Consider the following 11,081-nt stretch of genomic DNA (forward strand, 5'->3'; position numbering starts at 1 on the left):
CGATCGATGATCATTTAAACTAGTCCGAACTTCGTGTGATATATTGCGTATTCGCATAAACTTACATAAGTTTGATATTTAACGCACGATAGCATCGACCGAAAGCGAATTTAAATGCTGACAATCTGTTAAAGTAAATTAATATAATTAATTTTAGGAAATTGGAGAATTATCGGCCTTAAATAAGTCGACATTTTATCCCAATGATTGATCGGCCTATAATATAGCAAAGCCTTTATTTCAAAGCAGCTTTATTAGCATTATAATTTAATTTATAAATTGTAATTATATTAAACAACATAAAAAATTCATGGTATTTCGTAATAATACGTGATATATATATTTTTATAGATAGCGCAGTCGGTGAAATTAATGGCTATTTGTCTCATTTTTCTACTACAATCGCTGGTTTTACACCAATTGCAGTGCAATTGCATGGAATTATATGCAAAAGAAAAAAAAACAAAAGAAAAGAAATAGAAAAAAGAAAAATTAGAAAAAAGAAAAAGAAAAACGATGTAACAATGGTTATTCATCCTCTTGAGCAATCTCAACAACCTTGTTTCTTGACGTATAATCTTAAAAATTCAAACCCACTTTCAAACTACTTTCAATGACTTTTCGGTAACTTGGATACTTTACAAGGCCAAGTAGCGCACAACTATCAAACAATGACAATAATTGTTCATGTATGTACAATACATCTAAGTATCCAGCTCCCGCACTCGACTTACCCAATTAACTTTCATATTTGAACGTACGTCAATCACATTAATTCGCCACTTGTATAATATTCCTATTCTTATTATATATTATTCATCTACTGTAATTATTTTGTAATTATACTGTATAATTCCGGGGGGGGGGGCGTAGTGCGGCAATATTTATATAGTTACCCGCTTTACTAGCTTAGCACGCCACAAGCTCCATGGTTTCTCTTATGTTGACGATTGGCGCGGAGGGCGACAGCGAAGCTTTCCCGGCTGTAAAAATCCCGAAATTCATTCGTGTGTAGCGAGATTGCGAACGACTGATCGAAAGATCCTCGGCGCCAGGCCCTTTGTTACCCAACGATGTAGAAAAATTAACGACAAAGTGAGCGCGGCGAGAAGGAAGCCTCGAAAAAAATGACCGAACAGCCAAGACGAAGCGCATCCATTCGAGATTCACACGTGCGCTCGCTGCGCACTCCCCACCATTTGCTCCGTGCACGCGGATCCCTGCATAATTGAGGAATGGCCGAGTAGGGGCCGAAGTGAGAGCCGCTATATAAAGGGATCCTCTCCTCACCTCTCCGCAATAGATAGGCGAGCATCGGCGCAGCGACTTAAGCCTCCCACGAGAAGAGTCCCATCACCACGTTCGCTGATATTGCGGTGAGGAGCGGCACCGCGGGCACGAGCACCAGGATGAGGACTGCGGTGAGTTAAGCGACCAATTTCGACTCTGTACCAACCCCCCTTCACCCCTGCTCCTGCTCCTGCTCCTGCTCCTGCTCCTTGGACAATTTGCTTTACCAGGGGCGACCGACCCGGGCGTTCCTCCGACGGGCGACGAGGTCGCGACAAGGCGGTGCTCGGGTTAACGGGTCATGAGTTAAACGACCCGCCGCGGTATTTGCTTTTCACTTTCACCGTAGGAGCGTCCAGAAATGAGGCGCGTGAATCGATTCACGCGCCTTCTCTCCTCTAATTCCCAATCGACGTGTCGCAAGTCTAGAGACGCGTGAGATAACGCCGAGGCTATTGGCAACGCAACGACCGCGCGGAACGAGCAGCGGATAAATAGAGACTAAGCTGGAGACAGGATTACGTGAAAATTCATTTAAACGACGGAATGCAGAACCTTCCACTTCGCCGTTATAATTGCGTCCTCCAAGAGGTCCGGCAGAGAGATAGATAGATAGATAGATAGATAGATAGAGAGAGAGAGAGAGAATGAGAGAGAGAGAATGAGAGAGAGAGAGAGAGAGAGAGAGAGATAGAGAGAGAGTGATGGTGCCAGTATTGTATGGATTATTCATTATAAAATGTATTGGACAGGCTGATAATTATCGACAAATTGATCGTCAATGGTGAATGATGATACGAGTTAATCGCAGACGTGGATCGCGACGCTGAATTAGTAAATAATTTCCAATGTCCATTGAAATGTCGAGAGACTTTGTTGCGTCGCGAACTGGAGCTACTTATACTACTCAAGTAATTTTATGCTATTTTCTCTTAAACGTATATTATAAATTCCCTTTATTTTGTGAGTAATATTGCGTGAAAGGTGGTTGTTAAGTTGGACGAGTAAAAGACAATATATGACTCGTGATCTTTTGTATGAAATATCAATGAGAAGTCTGTAGATATTTATGTAAATTACACGATATGTACGTAAATTTTACATTGGCTTTTAATTGAGAGGAAATTGGGAGCTTTATCGGTCAAGTGGATAAATCCAAAAGTTAAGATTCGATACAAGTGTTTGTAATGATAAAAATGTTTTAATTACTTTTCGCCATATTTTATGGTGTCGGTTGTATTGTTTTTTCTTTGTCTTACATGTTTATATATATATCGTTATGATTTATAATATACATATTGTTATATGCGTACGTAAAAATTTGTAGGAGAAAGACAGATAGATAGATAGATGGATGGATTTTTGAAAAAGGATACTTTTTCTGAGCGAGCTTTGAATAATCCTTGAACAAACCTTTACTCCATTTATCCTCGATGTCATCATTATTGTGCGAAACCCGAGATCAGCTCTGTGTGCGATACATTACTTGATATATTACATACAAAGATTTAATGATTTTCCTATTTTGTATTCAATGTATTTTTTATAATCAACTATGCTTATATCAGCTATGCAAGTAAATTGTGTAAAATTATCGCTTTCATTATCTTAAGCCCCATTTTGTCGAATCTTGTCAATGATTATCTTTAATTAACTTTACGATGTTTTTTTCTTTCTCTATGAATATTATCGAAATAATTTTTTTAATTCTTATAAAATTATCATTAACTTTAATTAATGATAATCTTATTTTGTATATTAATCTTAATTTAATTTAATCAAACAGTATAGACAAGATTTTAAATTATTAACATATACAGAGAGTTTGCTCTAGAGTTTCGATGATAGAGCGATCATTACAAAATTACGTAGTTTTAATAACGAGTGATTTTGTTACGATAATCAATATAAGATTTTGTCGACTTTTTATCTTAAAGCTTGTCTCTCGACTGTTCAAGGAAATTTGTGTGCAAAAATGGTATTAAAATTATGTGATTTAAAATTACGACGTTCCGAGGCTACTTACGAGAAAAGAAAAATACTCGATTACTTGAAATTTTAATGGAAAAAGGAGCTGCTTAATTTTGAAGTTTAATCGGCTGATATACAGAAGCCTTAATATTTCCTTCTCACGTCCTACGAATAATACAAGCGATAATATTATATCTGCATTATATAGGAAAGCGAAATTTATGCATTAATAATTTAGGCGAATAAAGTAAAAGCTTATTAGTAATAAATATCGAGCTGCATGAAAACGTAAAAATCACGAAATACGCTTACAGCATACGAATGATTACGTACTGTACATTAGTCTAATAATGAGCAATGGAGGTAATATGTAGCTGGAAACCGCCAATAAAATCTTTATCGTAATCTCAGCCTTTCCACGGCCTACTCAATGATACAGGATACCAGGGGCCAATTAACATCTAAAACAATCTACAAAGAAAAGAAAGAAAGAAAAAATTGAAGGAGTGCGTAAAGGTGAAGCAGGTTCCTCTAGTTTCGTAAGAGTTACGTAACGCCATTTTCTCGTAACCCTACGCATCATCGTCATCATCGGCCGGCGGAGAAGGATCGATATTGGCTTTGGTGATGATCGATCTCACGGCCTCTTAGAAAGTCGTCGCTGCGATTCGAAAGCGAAATGGGAAATACGACGCGAGCGCATCGAAAGTGAAAATCCAACGATGAATACGGAGGATCGGGCGCCAGGAAGACAACGAAGGAGAAAAAAGCGAAGATGAGGCGTGTGCATCGTCTGGGCAACGACCATCCCAGTCATGGAATCCCCCCCCCCCCCAACACTTTCTTCACCAACGCGAGGCGAGAGCGTCGCTTTTTATTTGCTCTCCAGTGTCGGTGCTCCTGATCATTGATCGTTGATCCATGTCTCCTTCTGACGCTTAATCCGTATCTTTAATAAGAATCGTATTATTTCTTAAAAGGAACTTATGGTCCATTTTTTTCACGAATAATTTACAGCTTCTCTCGTGCCTTTTTATGCCACACTTTTCTCCTCTCTCTCTCTCTCTCTCTCTCTCTCTCTCTCTCTCTCTCTCTCGCTCTCGCTCTCTCCATCGATTTTTCTAACTCTCGCTTTGTTTTAAAATGAAGAAGAAGAAGAAGATAATGATGACGACGACGATGATAATGATAATGACGACGACGACGACGATGATGATGAAGGATATTATAATTTAATGGCCAATTTACAATATTTTATCGTTTCGTAATAAATTTATGCAGCTGTCGACATAAATAATGAAAAGGGAATTGGCAAAATTAATGCAACAGTGTTTAGAGAATTATGAAACCACACAAGAATCAATAATATCAATTAGCATATTTATTTATCGACTACAATACAAGCATATTGAATTAGGCTAATAAATTAAGAAAACTTATGAATATAAAATGTTTGGCTGCCTTATAATATAAAACTGACTTTCCATTCATTATTATTAAGCATTCACTGTATATAAAAGATTAATTAAATGCATTAAAGTTTCTTTTATAATTTTTTATTTTATTTTATTTATTTTTTTTAATTAGCTGCTCTTATTGTCAATATGAGTTCCCATCGTCTAAGAGAAAGATACATGAAAATATAGTCTCGTCGACAATTCTGAGCTAAACATGCAATCAATTCGGGGACCGGAAATCGATGGATTATTATTACTAAATGATTTAACATTATGAATGCTCGGCGAATAAGGTCTTAGCAACTGCAAACGCATGCATGAATAAATATCCGAATGTTCTGAAATTTGCAAAGCGGAATGACTAGGTTAATCAGTGTCTAAGGTAAAACTCGTTAGGTACTATATATGAAATTCGTAAGACTTCAAGGTGAAGTTCAATCGACGTGTATCCAAATAATATTAAAAGTCAAATATTTTACTACTTCGCCGGGAATTGTAAATGAAGCAACTAATGTCAACCCACGAACGGTAATAAATAAAAATCTGATATAGATATTGGCTGTGATGTTGGGCCTGGCGGTGGCTCAGGATTCCCATCGAGGACGACCATTCCATAACCCGAACCAAGCCTTCCAGCAGCAGCAGCAACAACAACAACAACAAAACCAGAATTTGGATAATGGACAATATCAGGAGCAGCGTAATCAGTATCAGGAACAATCTTCAGGTCCGATCGACAGACGCTCCACTACCACTCCCATTCCCATCATCCAGTGGAATAAGCAACAAGAGCACGACGGAACTTACCGCACCAGGTGAACATCTTCATTAAGCTTTTCAAAATCATCAATTATCTTCTCCGTACACTCTTAATAATACTTTAATCGAGATTGTTCATTCCCACAACATACTTTCGAACCTATGGCTCTTGGACCATTGCGTTATAAACATCTCAGTGCGACGCGCAATTCGGCTAAAAATCATACATACGAAATTATTTCACGAAACTTACGAGACGAGCTTCCAACGACGACACTTTCGCAACATAATAACAATGTTCGTGCGTCGACTGGTCCGCGCACGAGAAAGCCGAGAGATCGCAAAAGATCGCTAAAGATCGCACCACATCGCACCACATCGAGCGCACGAGTTGAGCAACGTACGCGTAATAAGAAAAAGAAGGGAAAAAAGAAACGACGAGAGGTATCGCTCGGCCGCAAAGTCCGCGCTGCGCCAAACTCGCCTACTCTCTTACATAAGCGGCCGTGCGCCTCGCTCCTCGGAAAACAGCGATTCGTAAAAACCAAACTGCGAGACAAAAGTCGCGGAAAAGTTCAAGGACCGGAGCTCGCCGAGGCTGCGACATGCCCATAACGGCGTACTTCATCAACGAGCCACTGATTAGTGATCGCTACACGCAATTACGCTCGCGCGCTTCATATCCACGGCCAATTGACGGCTTCGAGGCTGTCACGCTTGAGAAACGCGATTTCTCTCTCTCTCTCTCTCTCTCTCTCTCTCTCTCTCTCTCTCTGACTCTAATACTCTCACCCTCTCACTCGATCACTCTTCACCTTTCTATCTGCTGGAATAGGAGAAAAACAGAGAAGACAGAGAGAGAGAGAGAGAGAGAGAGAGAGAGAGAGAGAGAGAGATGTAGCGGCGGTGAACCGATTTTTTCATCCACCTTTACTCAATCCAGCAAGCATTTACGTCCTAAAATTGCTACGTGCGTATTACATAAATGTTAATACATACGTCGCTTATGTTCATTAGATATTTTCAATAAGTGAATAACGAGCTTTCACAATTAGCCGAGCTCCAAAGCTAAATACTTAAGAGGTTATTTCTTTCCTAAATGAAAAACTTTTTTCTTACGAGAATAATTCGTTTATTCCCGCCCGCGCTTATCCGGCACAATCTTCTATCAACTTTGAGTCTTCCACTGTCAAATAAAATCACAAATACAAATCGCACATCTATCATAAAATCATGTATTGTTAGTTTAACTTAAAGAGCATAAATTTCAAACCCTATGAATTAATTAATACATCTGAATTTAAAAAGAAAATAAATATTGTAATAGACATTTTCTAACATTATGCATTATTATTTTATGTAAAATGAAGTAATTAAAAAATCCTAATTTTATTTCCATATTAAATATTTTATTGTCCTTTAAGAAAAGTTATCCGACATTTGTGCGCGTTAAAATGCCTTTATGAGCTATTAATTTTCATTAAAATGCATTACATAATTAATTTAACGTTGAAGTACACCAAGTTTAATATATTATATATATTATAATGTGTGTGTAATGAAATTTTTATATTAATTATACAGTGTAAATGAAATTATGATACTCGATAGATTATATAATGATTTTTTTTTTTTTTCTTAATACACATAATTTCTCTTACTGTATAAATACATTTTTATTAAATTATAATTACGAGACGTACTTTCTAAATAAATTAGTACATGGTTTCGTAATCGAGTGAATATTCCCGGTACATCTTCTTTTCTTCATCTCTGAAATAAGCTTCAACCCTGCAACTTCATAGACTTCATTCAAGACAAGTCCATTTTTAATATTATTTTCACTTGAACATAAAATGCACTAAAAGTTGTTATATAAAAGCTATAGAGGCAAATGCCTTGTACTTGGTCTGATTGAAAGTCTCCAGCGATTTTTAACATCGACAAACCAACAAAACCAGATGGAATAAAACAAATATTTAGCTCATTTAATCATTAGAATCTCGAGGAGTGCAGGTCACACTCTGCTGGTTACATAAATTACTTTTTCTTTTGCTCCGAAAGTGATGATTGCAGGAGCCAAAATTTTAGTGTTGGCTCGATGTCAACTACAGTTGATATCTCGATTCCAAAGTCCTTCAATTCTTAGCTCCTTATACGTTGGCCTTACAGTTATGAGACGGGCAACAACATAATCGCCGAGGAGAGCGGATACATAAAGACGGTGGGCGAAGGCGAGGACCAGGGCGAGGCCCTCGTCCAGCAAGGCAGCTATTCCTACACGAGCCCCGAGGGTCAACTCATCACCATCCACTACACAGCCGATGAAACGGGCTTCCACGCATCCGGTGATCACATTCCCACGCCACCTCCCGTCAGCGAGGAGATCCAGAAGGGGCTGGACCTCATCTACGCGGGCATCCGGCAGCAGCAGGTACGCTCGCTCGATCGGGGGGATTTTAATAAGTTTATGGCGATTAGGGCAGAAATAGGACGTCGGAGGTAACGTGACATTGTCGGACCTGCTCGAAAGTAGAGGTGCTGGTGATTGGTGTGACTTTGGAGCAACGAACTTTCTTGGTCTGTGTCTCTTGGAAAGCGAGTAAGTACGACAGTCGACATTGAAGGAAAAGCCAAGAATGTAAGCGTAGAGTTGTCGTATAAAACTGTCGGAATTAATCGATGAAAAATTTCTTTACCGACAAGTAAGTCCTTTGAAATACGTACAAGCGCTGATATCTGGTGGTAAGTCTGCGAACTAATTGGCTCTTGCTCCTCTGATGTATTGGTCAGGATTAAACTTTCGAATGAACTTTTTAATAACATTATGCAATTTTTAAATCTTTAGATACGGATGTAATTTTTCTTTTTCCTCGATATCGTCCACGATTACGCGCAAGCGATAAATAATATTTCCTGACTGAAGTTTTTATACTTGTTTGATATTAATACACGATACGATATATATATATATATATATATAATATACTTTATTTTATTTTTAAAATATTTAGACGTTGTTGGAAAATAATGTTCATCCTTGGATTGGCATAACTTTTACAACTTATTTCATCTTATAATATAGGATTTTTATTCTATAAAGTTTTATCCTTATAAAAATATAAATATATCCATGATTTTACATTTTTACTATTTCTCTATTCAATGCTCACTCGACTATTTTGTCAAATGCATAATTTATTATATAAATGTTGTATTACATTTCTATTTTCGCTTGTTTTTACACTTAAACGGACAATTTTCATATAAAATTTTCTGTCTAAATGTTATGTTTCTTATTATTGTATTCTTATTCAAATATATATAACGATAAAATGAATACGTTAAAACAAAACCAAAACAAAAGCAAGAAAAACAGCAACGACAAAAAAACCAAAAATTTTACATTTTAATATTCTTATAAAATTTTTTAATTAAAGTGTTTAATTAAATTATTATGTCTTGAAAAGAATAAGGAATTTAACGAATTATTAATTAATCGCGATTACTTAATAAAACAAGAAATCTTAAACGAACTTAGACTTAAACGTAATTATTATGAGAATTAAAAGAAAAATGAAAAGTTAAAATTACGTACATTTTGATTAATCTGTGGCCTTTAAATATTAAAATTAAGCTTGAATCATAAGTTACATATTTCTTTATAGTGAGATATGTAATTTCCCCTTAATATAAAAGGAAATTTAACTTTTTAAATGCAGGGAAAGTATGAAAGTCTGCATAAAACTTGTCAAATAATGCAGGTGATACATTTATATATAAATAAATAGCTGGTTTGGCAGTCTGGGCAAGCTTGATACGCATTTATGTGCATTTATAGGTTTAACCTGAATAATTTAAAGCGTATTTGTCTCGACTTTCCCTCCGCATAAAAGATTCATTTCCGTTTTTATACAGCTTAAGTTTCTCGCAATTAATAATAAGTCGTTACAGGTGTAGCTTTCAAGGTAATTTTTATTCTTAATTATGAACGTCGTGGCCTTGTTAAGAAATATTGCAATTGCTATGTTTAATGGCAAGGCGAGGTGCCAAGTGCCTTTTATGCGCTTATACGTAATTCAGTTGGCATTATCAAAGATACTAATAACGTATTAATCACTAGGAAGCAGCAGCCCGGGAAGCAGCCCAAAAGGGCAATCAGCCCTTGAATCAGCAAATCGACAGGCGGGATGATTCCGGCAAATATCGTCCTTAGTTATCCGGCGCTCGACCAACTGATTCAATCGTCCAAATAACGAAAGTGAATATCTCCATCATCTTCTTCTCCTCATCTGAACTATCATAGCTTTAGATTGTCAGCTAGTTATATTGAATAAATAACGGAAAATGTATTCGCTGATTGAGCAACTATATAGTAATGCATTTTATATGATGTATATCTGTATGTTATTTGTATAATAATCTCATGTAATGCGCGTAGTCAGTGATTATTCGGGTGAAATTTTAATTTCTTTTCACTTTAATAATACGAAATAATAGGAAATATGAAATGACTATATTTATTATATTTTCTTACAAAATTTGTTTGTGGCAAATGCTTATTGTTCAATTACGATGCCATGTTTAAGACTAAGAAAACAATAAATAAATTTTGATAAAGCAAATTTGACGACTTTGTTTTGTCCTACATATCGAAGAAATTTTATTTGCCTTAAAATAGTATTTGAGTCAATAGTGTATTTACCGAATCTGCTGTCTTTTAATTGTTATGAATAATAGAAAATAGTTTCCCGAAGCCCTACAAATAGTTATATTATATTTTATTTTATATTTAAAATACATCAAAACTTACAATTTCTAATATGAATAAATGTATTTATCTACATTTATATAAATGCATAAATGAAAGTGTTTTAAAATTGACTTGTAATATCAGAATTATAACATTATGTATACTAATTATAATCATTTTTATTGAGAAAGTAAATGTCGTATATTAAAGTCATATCATTTAATTATCTCGATAAAAGATTTTTTTTTCATTAAATGTTTAAATGAATCGACAGCAATATATCGTTATAAGCACATGATACTAAGGCAAATTGATATAATTTTTCTTCTTAACTAAAAATTGATTTCATCTTTAGTGAAATATAATTTAACATGAAAAGATAATGACACTCATTAAATTGATTGTAAAGTTAATAAATAATCATTCATTTGAGATTTTTGCAATTTATAGTAGATTTAATCGACGATTATTTAACTTCAAAATTGAAAATTATTGTTGCCGTAATATGAAATATTTTTATCTTATAAATCGTATCAATATGTAGTTTTATTTCCCTACTTAAAATCATACTTGTAATGTGTTTGTGTTTGTGTGTTTCTGTCTGTTTGTGTGTTTGTGTGTGTGTGTGTGTGTGTGTGTGTGTGTGTGTTTGTTTGTCTGTTTGTTAATCTAATTGCTATGAAAGTTATGAAAATCAATTTGTTTGATTATTCGGAAACGTTAATTGTCATATTAATTATTATAATTGGGAAATCTTATAAGGTATAACTAAATGTAATTAATTGTATTATTTAGTAATACATTATTACCGTGGAAATGTTTTATTTGCATATCAATACGTACTGATAAAG

At 35.3% G+C, this 11,081-nt stretch overlaps 1 protein-coding gene across 1 annotated transcript; it reads left to right on the forward strand.

Annotated features, from left to right (window-relative positions):
- The first annotated feature begins 1,283 nt into the window (after positions 1 to 1,283).
- Positions 1,284 to 10,125, forward strand: Cpr49Ah (cuticular protein 49Ah). Its single transcript, XM_011501777.1, has 4 exons — positions 1,284 to 1,421; positions 5,271 to 5,533; positions 7,650 to 7,911; positions 9,601 to 10,125. The coding sequence occupies exons 1-4, from the start codon at positions 1,410 to 1,412 to the stop codon at positions 9,691 to 9,693; spliced, it is 630 nt and encodes a 209-aa protein (XP_011500079.1). The 5' UTR covers positions 1,284 to 1,409; the 3' UTR covers positions 9,694 to 10,125.
- The last annotated feature ends 956 nt before the right edge of the window (positions 10,126 to 11,081 follow it).

This window comes from Ceratosolen solmsi, unplaced genomic scaffold (assembly GCF_000503995.2).
Source record: "Ceratosolen solmsi marchali unplaced genomic scaffold, CerSol_1.0 scaffold23, whole genome shotgun sequence".
Classification (NCBI taxonomy): Eukaryota; Metazoa; Arthropoda; class Insecta; order Hymenoptera; family Agaonidae; genus Ceratosolen; species Ceratosolen solmsi.